The following is a 19,548-nucleotide window of genomic DNA, read 5'->3' on the forward strand; positions in this document are numbered from 1 at the left end:
GGCCCATACCTAAAACAATCAAAGTAAAAACAAACGATGGCACTGGATTGTAGTTTACATCCTAGTCTTCAACAATGCTAATTTTGGTGTTCATATCTTACTTGGTTATTGCGTTACCTATCGCTTTCTCCATCAATTTGCAAAGCAACTATACATAGAGCATTTACGCTGATGGAACATGAAAGCAGAAGTGGGTGAAATGGTATCAATAAAACGGCAAAAATCGAGCTTTAACCCTAAAAGTGTTAATTTTTATTGCACTAATATACGGAATATTTTATAAAAGGAAAAAGGGTATTTTGTTAAATGCAGGCGTGAATAAAGCATAAAACCCCATTAATGGTATTTTTCTTCACCAGTCATTAATCAATTCAACGTGCATCAGTGGCGGATTTAGAGAGGGGGTCAGGGGGGGTCCTGACCCCCCCCCCTTCGATTTCTGGTCCCCTCTTGTAATTAGAATTTTGACTAGCTGAATCATAGTTCTAAACCGTACCAAATGGCACCGTTCGCCCTCTAAAATACCAAAAATTTCTGGGGCCCTTCAGCGGGCCCTCAACCTCCCCGCCAAATGGGGGGAGGGGTCCTTTTCGCATCCGTGGACCCCCCTTCAAATAATCCTGGATCCGCCCCTGCTGTGCACCATGATGGCAATCGAGATCACGGACATGCATTTCAATTTTATATCCTTAAAGCATGGTAATAGAAAATTGATTGCGATTGTGCAATTAAGCAAATTGTAATATTGCATCTAAATTGACAAAGAAATTTTAACTCCATCAGAAGAGATCCGTTTTGGTTTATTCCACAGTCTTCTCAAATAATCTTAATGATGCTGCACAACAAAGAAAATTCAAATCTTACGCTTGAGAAACCTTTGAACATTGTGTAGGAGAAAATTATTATCAGCATGTAGATTTCCCAGTTTGTACAGTTTTCACGTGATATACCCAATGCCTTGCGTTGATATAACCAATGCCTTGTTTCTGCTTTGGTGATATGGAAATGATTCTTCTCAAACTAGCAACCAGTCTCTAACCCACCATTCCAATTGATATATTGGCATTGTATATTATAAAACCCAATGTCTTTAGAATGATACAGTGTCAGGAAGTTTTCAAGCTATGCAGCATGTGGCAGTGCAGGGCGCCTAGTTCTGCGAGGTTAAAAACTTCAGATAAAAAGAAAGTTATTTGATCATAATTTTATATACGTATAGATAGATAGATTTCCCCCCAAAACTACATTACTGGTAGTGCCTACAGATTTGTAATAACTATCAGGGGTCTTTCACTGAAATATAAGCAATTGTAGGGTGTACATTTGTATGAATTTGACTGATATTGGAGAAAAATGACAAGTCTGCAAATGGATATGAAAAAGAATACAAGTTATACAAAGATTGATTGTGCGTGTTTTCCAGTCTCCCAGAGAGTAATTTTAGTCACACACGAAGGTGTAAAATAAGTAAAAATACATAAGATTACCACATTCCGTTCCATGCGTACCGTCTATGGGGAATGACTATTTTGTTTTATTGACATGTTTATGGACATCAAATATAATATGATTTGGCAAGAAAGGTCAACAGGACCGCTCAATTAACTGTGTAATTTCCAGATAATTAAATGGGGTACGTAAATATACCCTTCACGATAACTAATAATACATTCTTAATGGAAATCGATGATATTATGTTAGGAAACTGCATGCCCTTTCCTCAATGAAAGAAAAAGTGTGAGCCAAGCTTTTCAAGACAAAACGGACAAGTTCCGTGAGACGCCAGTTATAGGCTTCTGTTTTTGTCTTCTTATTTGCAAACCTGAAATTAATAACTTATATCACCAATAACTCTATAATTACTCTCTATCTTTCGTGTACTTACATCCTTAATATTTGATTCTTTTTGATGAATGGAAAGGAAAGGGAGACGGGTTTGAAGACCCTTTGATATTTTGCACCATTGATCAACTTTGTTTTTCTCGTTTTTAACATATGAAACAAACTTAAACGGATTCATGTCCGTCTACTTCACTGAACTCACGTCAGGTTACGTGAAATGTGTCAAATGCAAAACAAATATTACTCGCACAAGAATTCAAATAGCTTTTGTCTCACTTAAAACTCCCCAACCTCTGAATGACACAGAAGCCGTATCGTAGACGAAGCTTGATTCACAAACAAGCAAGCGCCAAGAGAGAACGGATATTGCTAACCCGGCACGGCTTCTTACAGACGTAAAGAGAATGGTTTAACGGGTCTTACTCAATTGCGTAAATCTTTTTAATTCAACCAGCGACTGGGGGTCGACACTGTGTCGTCGCTGGGTCTGATAAATAACCTCGGTGAACGTGCAACTCTTCCCTTTACGTGGATGCAATAAGAGGGTGTACTGAGGAGTTAGACTTGGAAGGAACCAACTAACCAACCTGAAAGACTGGCAAAACAGGTAAGTCTGAACGGAAGGATACATGGATATAATATTGAACTGTTCGAGGTTATGTCTAGTATAAACAGAGGTTTTTGATATATACCTTGTACATAATTTTTGAAATATTATTTGCTTTCATACCCTACTTCGAGGTATGTGACCGATGCATCATGCATATGTTCAATAGAACTATGTCTAGCTAAAAACCTATGGGCTTTCAATATTCTCAGAGGTTTTTAGCTACCACATACAATAAAAATTACTTTTGCCGCAAAAGATATAGAAAGTTGCTTCAAGCATATAAAAATCCGTTATAAATCTACGTGGGATATATTTTTTTCTGAAAATTCAAAAATGTGATTTGAAAATATGTTTTAAAAACAATTTCCATAAAATTCTATTTAAACCTCGGACTGTTATTTTCCAACGCCTAAGGTATTAGAGACATAGTCGTAATTAGGCAAACCCCAGGCATGCCGAGTGTTTGTCCGCTGATATTAGTGTCAGCTTATCCAATAGTATTTTCCAAAGCAAAGACTTCAGGGTCATAACAGCGACCCAAGTTGCCTAACAGGATTTAACTGAAGTCATTTTATTTGCTGTGAGGTAATTTGTGGCGTTTTGTAATTGTTACACCCTGCGTCACGAGGAGCCTTTAGCACCTATTATCTTCCCAGGTTTTAGTTCAGGTCTTTATATTACGTAATTATTTTCACATTTGTGCATTTTATCGAAAAAAAAACCGAAAAGAGTACAGGTGAATTTTCAAAAACATATATTTTTTTTCACTTGGAAAATGTTATTTCACACTGTATGATCATGTACAGGTAAATGTTTGAAGCCGATGTATTCTGTACATTGGATGATTGTCTTCACGATGCCTCGTTCTTGCCAAGAGCCAGCTTAATTTGGGTCATGGCTTCATATTTCACATCAGCTCACATCATCTCATTAAGAATCTAACACCTGTAAGAAGCAGATTAGAAACCCGAAGTGACTGCTATACAACAATATAACGTTGCACGTCACGAAATTGAAACGCAAATGCAATTTCAAAATGTTGTATATACACCACATTTAAGGAATATGGTCAAAAAAATCGTTTTGAATTCATTGATTCTGCAGTAAGTCCCTATATCGTGTCCACATTATGATTAAAGGAATAACAACACTTCACACGAGATTCATAAATTCACAGTAAATACATTATGAGCAACACATAGAAATATAATAAAATTCCATTTTACCACCAGCACGGCGGTTATCGCAATTATTCTGAAATCTGTGCCATCGGATCACGTGGACCTTTATAGATGGCTACCCTCCGTAATAATCTCTTAAGAGATTTTTACAAAAAACAAACTTAAAAAACCAAGCAGCTAACTTTGAATGTCGGAACGGATTCATTAACCATTGGTAATTATGGAAACGTCGTCGTTTACCCCAGGAAAATCGGTTTTATGGCACTTTCCCGGTCAAAATGAAGAGTGGTTATCCCTTTAAAAATCTACCGCTTCTGAAGTGCTTTTATACGGAGAATAACATAAACGTGCAATCACAAAGTCAATAGCAATTTTTGTTCATTACGTCATTCTATTCTGTCTTATTATATAATAGTAATGTAAGTCCACCCACTGATGTAAAGAGGGCGAAGAGACCACTGTTGCACCTTAACTGAACTCTTATAATGGCGGTTAGAGGGTTAAAAGCGAACAGTGAATGAAATCTCAAGGGGAGATGAACAAGTCAGTTCGAGGTCTTCTGTAGCCATTGTTTTTATCCAAACAGCAGCATTGGACTCTGTGGTAGCTAATATAACCCCTTTCCTCTTTTATTTATTCTTACAAAAGTTTTTTAAAAAGATAAAGAATAATTTCTTTTGCTGGATTCGAGCACTTTCTTTCTTTTGCAGTGTTAGGGACCATTCCCAGACCCTATCGTACTAACTGCGGATCGAACTCCGAGGGGATTCTCGCTAAATTGCAATCAACTTGAGGGGCTTTGGTGTCTGTCACGCCTAACTGAAGCTGCTAAGGGGTAATTAAATATCGTTTAGCAGCTTCAGTATGCGTGCCAGGCATCTAAGCTGCTTAAGCTGAAAGAAATCTAGTGAGAAACCCCTCGGAGATGGATCGATCCTGTTAGATCGATCTAGGTGTGGGAAACCAGTCTTACCCAATGTACTATTTCATGTAAGTCAAGTAGGTCTGGCACACCTTTTTGATAAAAACTACAATAGGATAGGAGCTGAAAACTAGGACAGATGGCAAACACAATGTCATATAGCACAAAGTCTCGCGACTTAACGTAAAATCAAGCAAGATTTTGCTGCCCAAAATAATGGCAGATTAGCGAGTGCGGCGCGGCAACAAATAAAGGCAATCATTTAAAAATTGAACCTAACTCACGCAAATTCTCGCACATTTTGTAGTGTCATGCGGTGTCGACAACTCCTTTTAGGCCATTTCATATAATCCCCATTTAAACTCCTTAGGGCTCATTCCCAATATAACAATCGATCCAACTCTGCGGGGAGTCTCGCTGAATGCAATCAGTCTGACAGATTAGCACGCCTCCTCCTGGCTTTCGATAGCTGGTGATTATAGCAGTGCATTGGGAACAAGAGGAGGCGTGTTTTAAAATCTGCTAATCTGATTGCATTCAGCAAGAGTTCCCGCGGAGTTGGTTCGATCTCCGTAGAATTATTAGGTTAACATTAGGAATAAGCCCTTAGTTTTCAGTGGGAAATCAGCATATTTATTCTACATGGCAATTTGATCATAATGTATTCATTATTATGTCTCAAAAGACACTAATGATATGTGCGTATCATTCCTAGGATTTCCTTTACTACCGAACGCAAAGCACGGATGTATGGAGTCCAGTGTATCCGCTGTTTCAAAATGAACCCAGGTTTCTGTTATCATACTCTGTTCTGATTAATTATCTCCATTGTTTACAACAACAACAAAATGCTTGAAGTCACTGTCATGCAAGTCCAACCCTGAAGGACAATAGTTTAAAAATGTAATGTGTTGTTCGTCAAATTGCCGAACATTTATTTCTCATTAGAGATTAATTAAGTAAATAATAAAAACCATAACGCGGGGAGATTCTGGATCTAGACTTACGATTTTTACTTTTTTTAGTTGTCTTTGTAATTTATCAGTCTAGACAAGTTGACTGCATTGTATATGCTAAGGTTCCATTCTACCTTTGCCACGTGAACATCTTAAACGCAATTGACATTCGAATCCGCTTCTGGGTATAATGTTGCTGCTTGATCGTACCACATTTTACCATTTTAAACATTCGAGTAATTTCTTTGTTCTTCCTTTTCTTAAATCTTCCTGTTATCTATTGGATAGACTGTGCTTTTGTCTTAAAGGCATCCCTCATGCTTCTAAGATAATAAGATTAATAACCCTGCTCAAAATTGCATTTTCTTGGAAGTGAAATTGTAAGGCATGCATGCATCCGTTCACCAAGTTTGAACTGAATTAATAATACCACCTGCCGTTGCAGAGCAAATCGGTCTCTATTTCACAACTTTGTATACAGTTAGTTTATTTTGATTTCCCCCATTTGAAGTAACCAATAAAATAACAAAATCCAGACCAAAAATGTATCTGAGTAACCAATGAGCACGCATCACGTACAGATAGCGTTCATCATTAAAAGTCAAAGGGCGTAGTAAAACTGAAAACAAGATAGCGCTTTGGGAAAAACATTTAGTTTGAATGGCCGTTTTCATTTGGATTTCGGATTTGTCGATAATGCTCCGTTTCCGCTTGCTATCATTAGACTGTCCGAGAGTAACAAAGAGATTCGCCTATACCTTACCTACCGAGTATCCACCTCAACAGTGGAAGGACGTTGGTTCGACCCCGTCTGGGGATATGCCAGTCCTTCCTTAACTGTACCTGCTGTCGCCACTTAGTACTTACGGGTTGTAGCAGGATTAAAATCAGAAAGTACTACCCTTTGCATGGGTCACAGATTTGTTTTTAACTAGTGTTAACAGAAGTCTCTGTCTAATTCCATACACTTTTCTGTACTGTGAGAATTCATGTATAGAAAATCTAAGTCATCACGCAGTTGGTAAGTACCCTCTACCAGGACGACAGATTGATTTATCACAGATATTCACAGATATGTCTCAAGATAAATAGACAGTGCAAAAAATGTCCACAATAATAACTGCGGCCCTGGTAGAGGGTAGTTGGTAAGTAAAAGATATTGTTTGTATGCTATCTTTCAACTCCGTATTTGGCAGCTGACTGCCTCCCCTTCCCCTCGAGAAGTGAAATCGTCGACGTCCAGTCTGAGCGAAGATCATGTATATTGTCAACCGCACCGAGACACAGTGGAGTACGGTGTGTAAGAGCCAGACTTACCTTATTTACTTTCACGTTGCAATATGTTCAAAATTTTTATCTTTTCGACATAAATATTAGGCAATATTCAGTCACTTTCCTTCATGACTTTTTAAAACTGCCAAAAATTACGGTGTTTTTGTTGAATATGGTATATGATTACTTTTTGTACCAGTATCTATACATGGGTGTTATTCAACCCATGGTGCTCTTATTAACCGATAATCGCAAAAAAGTATTTGAACGGTAATGTCTCTGTCAATAATTATTGATACGGACATAAAGTTCCTCGAATCAAAGTTATATAAATTAATATTACTGCATTTTATTCAACTGATTCTAGTTCAAACTTTGGATTTACCACAGTGCACTGGACGCCATACGTTGATCATTGACCGGTCTTTCATCCAATTTTGTAATAACTAGAGATGATCCCTGGCAGGGGGCATCCGTTCTGTGTGAATGGGCACCATCCAAGATAGCTTTAAAGAAGATCAATACGCTACGATTTTTCTTTATCTGCTTAGATAATGCTGAAATAAACATTGTCGTGTAATGAGATAATGCTGTTGCATTAAAAATACATCGGGGTGGAATTTGCTAACTCGAGCTAATGACGTAACAGGAACGATTCAGGGTAAAAACTGCAATATCGATTTTGAACAGTTCTCCCTAAAAAGCTCCGACGCCTTTTTGACGCTTATTCAATCACAAAAATAAGTACTATAATCCGAAGCTAGCAAAATTTATTGAAAGGTTTTCCTCTGGTTTTATCAGTAAGGAGGCAAAATTGTGCTTTTGTTTAATGGGACATCGTAATTGGGGCCTCATATATTCTAAAGAAAACAAAACAAAACAAAACAACAAAAAGTAATAAAAATAATAAATTAATTAAACCAAATCCTGGCACCAGATTGTAATTCACAGAAGTGCCACTTTTTTATGACAACATCTTATTAAGTTACAGATTTACGTTGGAAACCGAGCTCTGCCCAACACCGATTTACAGCGAAATTGACTATTTACGGTTGGCCATCCCATGTACAGAAGCGAGTGGGGTGGTGAATAAAGCAACTAAAGGGAGAATTTGAACTCTAAAAATACTTGTTTTTATTGCACTAATATAAAGATGAGCATTGTACATAAACGAAAGAGAAATTTGTCAGGTGTAAGCTTTATAACGTAGGCCTATCGCTCTCCCTTAATGAAGTTCAGTAAGGTTTGTACACGCTTACGTCAATGTTATAGTGTAGGACTTGCACCCAGCGTCCTAAGAAATACTATGATTGTAACTTCATTCACATGGAAAGGCATCAGGATGACTTAAAAACTATAATAAACAGAAATGGAAGATGCCCCGCAAGTGGGAAAAGTAGGCCCTGGCTGGCTTTCATGACAGTTTTTATAAACGCCTAATCTATTTTGCAATAATGTGTCAGTTGTGAAAATTAAGCAAGCTTTAGTTTATATCTCTAGATATAAAGTATAAATTAAACTTCCATGCAAGGACATTGTTTGCAAACCTCACATACGTGAAACACCTGTCACTCGAGCCGTAAGAATGAATGCTGCAAATATTTAAGTGTAGGCACTGAAAAAAGGAGCTGCTACACTATACTGATAGCAAAATACGTCAACGTACAACCCGACAACAAGCGTGCCCAAAGTCTTGTGTCTTCATTTCACAAATCAATGTTATCACCGGGGTTCAAGGTTAAGAAGGGTAGGAATGGGTGGAGTTAGGTAGCTTAAACATGTTACGTCGTTTTGATTTTTTTCAATGGCCTGCTACATGTATGAATGAATAACCTCACAAGGACACTGAAGTTACTGCCCAGAGTCCAGTGTCTAGTATCGGTTTTCAAAAGCAATTCTGGTACTAAGCAGTTTGAAAAAAGCTTCTGGCAACCAAAATCTAATGTCGTTTTCCAAAAACAATTATTGTTACAAGAAACTAGTGTTATTTAAACATTTTGGCAATGAGTAAATTAAATCACTTTCAGGGAGGTTCGGAAGGTTCTGCAGTCAATAGGGCCTAAACAAGATCGGAGGAGGTTGAAAATCCAGCAAAATTTCCCTTAAATTTATATTCAAGTAAATTAATTAGTCAATTGTTCATTTCATTTCGCCATCATTATGAATTTCATCCTCAAGGGAAAAAAACAAATCAAACATTTTACATTAATCAATGAGTCGTATAGGCTGTTGTTTTGCCCATTGTAATGAACGTTTTCATACATATAGAATGAATGTTTTAAATTTATATAATTTTTGTACGCTTAATTCAAGGGTGGGCGTGAAATAGGACATTAGGGGCCTACGTTTTGGGCTTACTTAGGGGATAACGCAATTTAAAAAGATTTACGTAAGGTCGCGCAAAGAAAACCCAAGTCCACATAATGACCACTTAGACGATTTATTCGTCGACGTTCAGTATCTACATATTCTAAGTGAAGTTTCTAACTAGCAACTTCTCGAAACCACGTCTGCTCCGTGCTCCGTCTCTCCCAATCTCCTTTTTTTCTCTTCCCCTCTATTCTCCCTAAGGTATCAATTCTGATTGCTTATATACTAATTTCTTGCCCAAGGTGGACGCAAACTTAAATTACTTATAATTGTATTGTTATTTTCTTTACAAAGAGACCGCCACATTACTCAAGAACTATTGGACCACAACACGTTACATCATACGACTTCATAAAATATATTTTTGATCTTTACGTCGGACACGACACTGTTGCCACCACCAGGAACCAAAATAGACCTGCAATGAAATAAGCTGTGGATTCCTTTTTCAAGCAAGTCATGGGAATAACTTTTGACCTAAGAGACAATTAATGAACACAACATTCTTCCACATAAACTATACTTTGCAGCCTAATGGATCACTGATGGAGAAACTTAATTCTCCTGGTTGAAGAGAATTACTTTAATCAGACGCAAGGTGGTGGATGACTTCGTGCTAACTACTGATTTTCGCCGCGAGACCACAAGACTTGTCTAGAAAAAAATCGTGCAGTTAAGCGCTAGAGATTTTAGCCGAGACTTGTTGATATTAGGCATATTCTTTGAACCCTCTAGAGTGATGTTAGCGTTTGCATGGCACCATCCAACATCCAGGACACAGTCCGTTAGACTTTTTTAAATTCATGTTCTTGCAACCTATTTGGGGGCCTTGGCAATCCTTCAACAGGAGTAGAAGCAGGAGGGGTTAGGGTGATTTAGCATCCCATTTTATTTCAACCATCATGTTATTGTCACATCAGTTTCCTGGAGGCTAAGGAACCCCACACCCGTCGCTATTTTTTTTTTCTGAATCGTTAGACCACGTCTCCACCCCCGCTTTAAATGCTACTTCTTACGCGCCTGAATACTTCGTGCTTCGTACTTTAAGATAAAATAAAATCGGGAGTGATTTGAAAGTGACCAAGTTGTTAACGTCGACAATCGGGTTGGCCGCGTTTCCTCATCCCACCAGAACTTATGAATTCTGTCATTTTTTCAGAGTCGCTGGACAAGATGTCTTGTATTAAAACGTTCATAGTGATGATTGCATGTTGACTGATTAAGTAAAAAAAATGGGTTGTAATGGTTAAAGGCAAGATCGAAACTCTTAGTAACTTATAATATTCTGGACAACAGCTTAATTTTAATATTTCAGTTTTTCCAAATGCTTTACCTGAAGTCAATTAAGAGCTTCAATAAGTAAGGAAACTATTGTTAATCGATTAATTTACGATATTCAAACATTGATATAAATACTACGGAAAACAATTTAAAGTTTATTCAAATCAGATGGCGTAATTATTGTATTTTTATACAGTAAATCTTTTCAGAACATAAGGGATTACCGTTTGATGTTCATCCCATTAGAAGAATATCTGCCCCACCTATAAGGAAGTCAAATTTACACTCAGTAATTTAAAACAGAGATATTAAAAACTAATTAACGACGTGTTTTATCCCCTTAATCACTTAAAGTGTTCACCGTGGCAAAAAGACAGCTGTGACCGTTTTAAGGTATATATTAGCAGAAATTCATTGTTACTATATTCAGATTATTCAGGCATGTATCAGTTTATACGATGATACTTGAGAACCGGTGGAAGAAGCTTAAGACAGATTATTGACTATTTCTGGTAGTTTTGCTGTGGCTTAACTCGTTCATTTGTGGCATTGATTAAAACAACGCGTTAAGCCGTAGCAGTAGATTGAGAACCATAGTTACAATGCTTATCTTCTTAGAAAATTTAATTCGAGACACTCCGTTACAAAAGATTTTCTTTAACTACCTCGGTTCACCATGCAATAACACTAATGACTCGGCATTTAACATCTATTTCCACAATATAGGATATTAAGATAAATGCCTGATTGAATTAAAATAGGATTTTATCAATGGTTTTGTCACGTTTTATCTGAAGCCGAGTGAAGGCTCAATACTAACAATTTTGAAGTGATTGCTAAGGCGGAGCTGAAACTAAGACTTCAGGAAGAAGGGCGGTAAGGCACACGTGGGGGGTAGTGAGAAGAGGAAATGAATTGGCACGTTTACTTTTTTTTTTTTTTTTTTGAAAACTATTTGTTTCTTCCTTTAATGGTATCCTTCGTGGGATTTTCCGCCAAATCGAATTTTCATTAACTACTCAGGAAATCATTGCTTGATCCTCCTTACATTCGGATTTTCAATAGAATAATTTAATTCTACAGTAAAAGTTTCCCGAACGTATAGACTAGTATATCATGTTGATGTTTTATACCAATTTTAATTGAAAATTTTATATTCTATATGTTTCCCGTAACGTTGAGACCACCATGTCTTCCTAGATATTTTAGAAAGGAGTATCGAGACACTTTCATTTGAGAGGTTTCATCGTTTTTAATGGGAAGATAAGTAGCTTTTGCAGGACAGGTACACATAGAAACGATAACCTTAAACAGTCTCAAACGCGAATTGTATACCTTTAGCTACCAGGCCTGACCCATTCTTGCTTTGGTGCTCAATTTTGTTCTAATTATAAATGTTTAAATACAAATAATTTGATTGTTTTTAATAAGATTAGATTTAGATTTTTTAAATGACATTTTAACTTCTGGTCAGTCTTGAGGAATTAAAACAAAAAAATTTCACTTTAAGGGAACAAACCACCCAGCATCTTGACTGAGTTAAGAATGCTTTTAGTTCTTTCAGTTTGGAAATTCAATAAAGCAGAAATCGACCAGATTATTGAATTGTGTCTGATGATATATTTATATCCTTCTGTGATGAGGTTCAATTAAATTAGAAGTTGCAAGTTCCATTGTGCCTAGAACGGTTTTTTCGTTTTCCTATCGGAAATCAAACCATTAGACTACTTTATCTCACACAACTATATGTACAAGGCGATATACTCGCTAGAGGCCTGGGCTAATATCTACTTATGGCCATTCTATTAAATAGTATGGCACTAACCTGGAAGCTCACATATTAGGGGATGCATGTCCCAAAGCCTGATAAGGTTGGGAATTACGCCAACGTGTGGGAAGGATGGCACATGGGGAAAGCACTTTATTTGAACATATGAAAAAAGATGCAAGTGGATAATTACACTACCCCTTCAGTGGCCTCCCCTCATTAATTATGACGTGAATGCATCACATAGCAACCATGTAGTACCAGGGCTGTGATTCGATGTGTCTTGGAGAGTCTGTCCTCACCCGGCACTGACTTCCATAAGGTTGGATTTAAAGGCATAAATAAACGGTGTTACTTCGTGTGTCTCGCAGTCCTACACCACCCAGCCGGTGAAAACATCTGCCGTGACTGCCAGGGACTTATTTCCACTTATTGGACACGGGGAATCAACAGTTTGGACAATGTCACCTATTACATTCTTGTGGCGGAAAATTATCGCTGGTAGGCCGAGTAAATAGTTATATGATTTTTTGCTACCTTGTACATAGATTTACAGTGCATTGGTTGACTTGCTGACATATACTCGTGCTGACGTGTACGTGTGCGTGTGCGTGTGTGTGTGTGTGTGTGTGTGTGCGTGCGTGTGTGTGTGTGTGTGTTTGCCTCATGGTTTTATTGAAATGTATTAGCTTTTCCCGGTTTGGCACCCTTTTAACGTTCATGAAGTAATGGTGCAATACATTTGCTTTTATAGAAATCAGTTGTGGTTTTGCAAATTGTCTTTTAAAACTGGGCATTTGTCGAAATTTACCCTGCATATCTAGACTTTTCGTTCGCTTCCCACGAAGTATTCGGTCTTAAAAGTATCATTTTGTTGAAATATTAATATTCACGAGAAATTATACGCGTCATTGCGTTTTCCTTGCATTAACCGAAAACGGATGTTCTGTAGTATTGCTTGAATTCGAGCTCTTTTCCGGAAATAAGAATCCTACATTTTCATCAAATGCTCATTCATAAATAAAGCAGGTGTAAGAATTGCACAACTGACACTCTACACAACCAGGCATGGTTTTACTTCAACGATCTGTGATCAGATAGGCGTACACAAAACAGTTCTTCTTAATAGAGATCAATTGAGAGAACAAAAGTTCAAATCAAGATGTGTGTGAGTGTGTCGCTCTTTTTTTCTTTTTTGTTTTTTTTGCGATTTAAGAAAGACGAACAAAAAGTGTTTTTATTGAAGAAATGCGAAGACCATCGAGCCACGACGGCGCATGAACGGTCAACGTAAACTGGTCATTTGATATTTAAAAGTAAACTTAGCTACAATCGATTATGTGTCGCTTATGTGTTAATTAATGTACTTACGATATTAAAGAATGTTTACTATACGCCATAAACTACAACCCAAATGACCATACTAGGGTTTGAGCACCGCTACGCTCTGGGCAGATGACAGTAGTGTACCCGGCACAAGCGCCCCTAATCTTACATTTGGAAAAAAAAAATAGAACGAATCAATAGCCTGATATGTTTTGCAGAAGGAAATTTCTTTTCTTTTCTTTTTCTCGTGTGTGTGTGTGTGTGTGTGTGTGTGTGTGTGTGTGTGTGAAAATGATAAAATATTTAGATAAAAGGTTAATCTCGGTGATTTTGACGGTTTGAAGAATCACCAATAAAGATCTTTTCCTTTTTACCGTAACTACAGTGTGTAAATTTTACTAAATTTTTTTCAGTGACATTCATAAAAATTTGACGCAGAAAAATCTTTCAACACGCTGATATATCAGTTAGAATAAATTTGCTGCGATCTAGATGCTGGCCAGAAAAAAAACGATAATGTCTGGTGACTTATAACAATAATATATTGGTGGAGGTTATAGATCAGTGTTGGATGTCTTTACATGTGTATGTGAGCCGCATGGTTTTGTAGGATAAAAGCAATATCGTGTATCATTTCCCTCTGTTGAATTTGTGAAACGTGTGACCTTATCTTCTTAGGTTAGATTAGGTTATTATTTTTAGATAGTCAATATTGTAACAACCTTCCCCATGAATTACGATTCCCCAGCGAGACAGCAATAATCCTCTTCTACCTACCAGAGGTGTTGAAAAGAATATGCTCCAAGCATGATAATTTAAGCAAATTTAAACCAAATCTGCTTTACATTAAAGTTGCTGTATAGTGCTACAATGTTACATTACTGCAGCTATCACGGAGGAAAGAGATGACAACTGAGGTAAAGCCAAAATGATGCGTGCAAATTGTCTTCCCACACAGATTGTGAAAATATTTCCCTTGCGACTGTGTAGCATGATGGCTGATACATTCATTCCAGATTTAGGTATTTTGGCACTTTTTTCTTTATCATATGTTGCAATAAACGTCTGGTGGTCCAGGGACCAAGTCAGTAACATATAACTAATGATAACATTGACAGTGTTTTATTTGGATGGGTGTATTTTCTACAAAACAAAGAACTTCTAAGAGCTTGCTGCTAGTGAGTGCTGACAATGGTTATTTTCGTGATGATTACAATTTTGTAAAAGAGAGCACCCTTTAATAAGATATTTTCGAAGCTCGTTTAAAGATGAACCCAGCACACAAGGCTGGTAACCCGAGCGAAGTTGCCAATGTGTTCGAGAGAGAAATGCACACACGGTAAAATGCTTTGATTTTATCTCAGCGTGTGTGTGCATGTATGTGAATCCCAGTGCATATGTATTTTTTCTTCCTTTCTGGGCGCTAGAAATCGCATGTGCTAGTAAGAATAAAGAACGACTTTCTGTGCTGTATAGTTTGATCTGGCCAAGTTACGATGTCCATCTTCATTATTAGAATTACTTACAGTTATTTACTAAAAGGCCAGTTTATGGAAGAGAACAGATTGAATCTCGGGAGTTAATTATCAAACAGTAATTTTACCTAAATGCTCAGGTTTATCTTTCCATTATGAAATGACACTCATTCATCCATGCTGGTACATGTAATATATTTGTCTTCCCCCCACATGCAGTTAGTAACTACCTAATGTTTGACTTTCTAAAACACTTGTTAGAAAATTTCATGTGTTTGGCAGCTTTTTATATTACATACTTTTTGTTCAGTTTGACATAAGTAACAATCACAGGTATTGTGGCAAACCACGACATCTTAAAAGATGATAATATAGTGGTTTAAACCTTTATTTCTCGTACCGTTTACTATTTTAGTTGTGTTTCTATTGATATTCACCAACATACACGCAGCGTAGTTTCAGAGTTTCTTTAAATTAGAACATGCCTGCCGTGTGATAGAACATAAAGCAGGCGTAGCTGGAACAAAACTTTACTAATTTACATAGTTCAAAGAAAAACTTTTTTATCGAAGCTCTTTATTTGAGCGAAAGACGATGTCAGCTTAAATATACGTTGCCAGGATAACCATGAAATGTTTGTTCAAGACTGCGTGACTGTATTAGGTGTCGGCAATGCATGTCTGGTGTTAAACAGTGACGTCAGCGGATATTAATTATAAGTGTGTCTTTGCACTGTTTCGGCAGTATTCATAAACTTCTTGTGGTGGGTGCTACGTAAGCGGAAACACTCTTTGTGACACGCTCTTTACGCAATAATCTTATATTTTGGATAAATAATTTGCATATGGTCTTTTCCCTTTCAGTCGCAATGGTAGACAGTCGACAAACTGTGTGCGTTCTCCTATGTTGCATCTGCTGTTTTAACACCGTGTTCGCTAGCTACAGCAGAGTGTGTACCGGAGACGAACCGGCAAAAGGAATGTGCGGCAAATCTTTATCAACATTACTGGACACAGTGTGCAAAATGTATGGAGGATTTCAAGGACCAAGTAAAAGGTCCATCAGAGACAGTAAGTATTAAAACTAACCTAACATCTGTTCTGAAACTAAAAGTCCAACATAAAAAAATATTAACGCTGTGAGTCTGGTCATGTAAAATAGCATTGAGTGTCATTTATCTGTCACTTCTGTGTTTATTTGATGACGTTTCTGATGCAAATTGTTTTAGAAACTTTCCTCAAGTAGACATGATATTGGCTGTGATCGCACTTATCAAGCAGCTAGTAAATATTTAATCATCATGCATGTCGTTAGCATAGTCTGTGTATGTATGTATGTATGTATGTATGTATGCTCGTTCAGAATAGGATAGAAAAAGGATATAGACACGTGTTCAATACTCATACATGCACCTGCACACTCACTGTATATTGCCCATGTTTCATACAAAGCTAACTCCATACAAACACTGGTTCTAACAGTTGATACGAAAACGCTTCTAAATGTAATGTGCGTGGAATGGAAATTGATGGTGAGAGTGTGTATTATTTCACATTAATCATACTGTCGCTTCATGTTTTGATGAAACGTGCAACTTGATTTAACTAAAAGGATAAAGCCTGTCACACAATATACAATATAGAACATTGAAACAGAAATGAAGTTCAGTTTTTACTGTTATTGATTTATTTCGTGGCGAAGAAAGATAAATACTTTTAAGAAAACCTTAACGCTAGTGCACCGCAATCCAATCTTCATGTGCTTCTCGTGACGTTGCACTGTTTCCAAGTCTTCGTCAGTGACGCAGTTATTGCCTTTGCTACTTTAGCGATAGTCCAGCATTAAGAACTGATGGAAAAGAAAACGCAGGATTCTGCTAAAACAGACAGTTATAAAAGCAAAAATATTCGTATTCTGATAAAGATAAAAGAAAGATTGATACAATTTTAATATAATTAAACAGATGATAATAAAAGACAAAAACTATCGTAGAAAATATAAATATTGATATAGATTTTAATATAATGTTATTAACAAATGTGGATACAGTGTGTATATAGTAACATTTGCCTAGAAATAGCACAGAATGATTAAAATGGTAATGCACCAATTGTATTGTATCGTCATTAATATATCATATTGTACAAGGTCATGTACCAGTACAGAAAGAAATTGAATTCAATTGAAAAAAAATTGATTAACAGAAAACGTGCGAATAATGCTTATATTATGAGAAGTGAAAAGATAATGTAAAACTAATAAACTATTAATCTGTCTTATGATTTGCTTCACCTTTGAGTGGACATAGGCTCCTGCTGTGTAAGCAAAATTACCGGTCATTACATTCGCTAAACATTGGTTTTCGCAGGTGGACAGCTTGTAAATTGGCTTTATGAAATCAACAATTGCGTACTTCATTAGTTAATGGTTCTGAGTTCAAAATTACGCAAAATGTGTAAAAAAAAATGATCATATATTGATCGATATTCCATGTTACATTATTAGTTGTGCTTTCACAACGCGAGGAGTATTACAAGCAAATGCGGGCATTTCTAATTGAGTGGATTTACGAATCTCAACAACTATAATTAGTGTTGATTATACGCAGCACACAAGTGCTACCTTCTTCTGCAACATCATTTTATATGTTTTGGGAGTTTGCAGTTGATACTAGATGTATACAGTTTGTTGTCAGACAAATCCTAACATTACCATAGTGTTCAAGACAGCCAATTATTTGGCGTGAGTGTTTGTGTATGTGTGTATACAACTCGTAAATTTAATGGCGTACTTCATAAGTGAATGGTTCTGTGTTTGAATTTACGTAAATTTGTAATAATGTTGATCATAAATTGATCCGTTTTTCATATTGTTTTATAAGTTTTTTCACAACCCGAGGAGTATTACACACACACCTGTGTGTGTGTGTGTGCGTGTGTGTGTGTGCGCGCGCGCGCGCGTGTGTGTGTGTGTTTAAAGAGAGAGAGAGAGAAAGAGGGAGAGAGAGAGATTACGCTAGTATCGATTCCAGCTTATCATTTGAAATTAGAAGTCTAAATCCTTCTTGTTTTGTACTTTCAGCAAAACCTGTAGCAATAGGCGTCTTGGAAGAATTAAGGGAAAGTCTATTTCAACCTAAAGAACGTGCTTTGTCCTACTTTGGCTTGCGAAAAAGACGCACAGGTAGAACTGGCACTTTAACGTGTGAATGTTGTTACCACTCTTGCGCCATGACAGAATTGACCCAATACTGTGCAAGTGCCTCTAGGAAAAGGAGTTTAAATCAACTTACTGATCTATACCATCTATACTTCGGAGCAAATAAAGACGATGGCAGTGCCCTCCAAGACCTTGGCTTTCAGCCTGCGCTTTAAGAACAGCAGTAGCCTAGCATAAGTAGCTCGTATATTTTCTTATTTTTGGACAGTTTTCTCATGATCTTATTTGTCTTACGGCATTGTTCATACATGCTTCAATTTGTAAAACACGCATAGTGCACGGTCTGCCCCCTCTTCGATTACCATCAAAAGTGGAGGTTTGTGATCCAGGTGACTTTCATACACTATAATGCGGACAAAGGTGTCCCGCCACGCACAATCCCATTTAAAAAGTGTGTCCAGTGCCAAAACATGGTTATTTAAAGAGAATTCCTACTGACTTTTAAAACTTCCATTAGAGAGGCAATGTTTCTATGAAAGCATTTGCTTTGACACCTTTGAACAAAGCACGCACCCAGTATTCCCACATCAACAATGCAATGCTGGGCCCTAATAGTGTCACAAGGTATCTGCGGAGATAGCTTAGACTCCCTTTATCCCTATGGTTGCAATATGATCACTGGAAAATGAAAATGTCTCACATTTCCATCAATTAACGACAGGGACCAAGACAGTTTGCATATCTATCCTTCCTCAGATTGATTGACGTCAGACCATGTATTCTGCACATTATCCAGGTCCGTAGGCTGCGGAGGGGATTTTTTTTTTTTTTTTTTTTTTGGGGGGGGGGGCAAATAGTGCTAGCTTTTGCCTTTCTTTTCTCCTAGGCCATCATAAGTCTTTTTGTTTTCTCTAGTTAACGCCTAGATAAAAGGCTTAGATGCATTATTGGCTTTCAACAACTGCCGCAAGCATTTTCTCAGCCTACGGTCCTGATTTCATGTTTCAATTTTGATACTGTAGAAAATGAAAAAATTCCTTCGTGCTGTCAATATTTCATTTAATTTGAAAAAAAACTAAATTGTTCTCGATGTAGGAAAACAGAGCTGCAACATCATTAGTTCTTTCACAATGTCCATGTTTTGCACTTTGCAATAAAATTAACTTGGTTTCTAAATTATATAGGGCACTGGTAAAAAAAATAAACATGTCGTACCACTCCCTAAACTATGTGGTGGCTGCACTCTAATAAAAGCTATGGAAATACTACATCAAGCGTTTGTTTCTCTCTTCGTGTTTGCTCTAATAATGATAATTTAATATTGAACCTTCATTTCTTAGGTTTCCCTTTTTTCTAAACTAAGCTTAATTATTAAAAACAGACACA

The 19,548-nt window shown here is 37.0% G+C and overlaps 1 protein-coding gene across 2 annotated transcripts; it reads left to right on the plus strand.

The window, feature by feature from the left end:
* Positions 1-2,131: 2,131 nt before the first annotated feature.
* Positions 2,132-19,430, plus strand: LOC106178026 (con-Ins Im2). 2 transcript variants are annotated; one of them, XM_086995127.1, is made up of 3 exons: positions 2,132-2,449; positions 15,867-16,073; positions 18,085-19,430. In XM_086995127.1, exons 2-3 carry the CDS (start codon positions 15,872-15,874, stop codon positions 18,375-18,377), a joined length of 495 nt encoding a protein of 164 aa, XP_086851253.1. In that variant the 5' UTR covers positions 2,132-2,449; positions 15,867-15,871; the 3' UTR covers positions 18,378-19,430. The 2 variants fall into 2 exon arrangements, with proteins under 2 accessions (XP_086851253.1, XP_013416474.1); XM_013561020.2 differs by lacking the exon at positions 2,132-2,449 and adding an exon at positions 12,530-12,703.
* Positions 19,431-19,548: the final 118 nt, after the last annotated feature.

Source organism: Lingula anatina, chromosome 1, assembly GCF_051362555.1.
Source record: "Lingula anatina isolate TDL-2025a chromosome 1, LinAna3.0, whole genome shotgun sequence".
In the NCBI taxonomy this organism is placed as follows: Eukaryota; Metazoa; Brachiopoda; class Lingulata; order Lingulida; family Lingulidae; genus Lingula; species Lingula anatina.

What these genes read in the sequence shown, in the direction of transcription:
- LOC106178026 (XM_013561020.2), top strand. Translation starts at nt 12,664, where the DNA reads ATGTCACCTATTACATTCTTGTGGCGGAAAATTATCGCTG. An exon ending in GTGGCGGAAAATTATCGCTG is followed by an intron (nt 12,704 to 15,866) that starts GTAGGCCGAGTA and finishes TTTCCCTTTCAG; the next exon opens with TCGCAATGGTAGACAGTCGA. An exon ending in TAAAAGGTCCATCAGAGACA is followed by an intron (nt 16,074 to 18,084) that starts GTAAGTATTAAA and finishes TTGTACTTTCAG; the next exon opens with CAAAACCTGTAGCAATAGGC.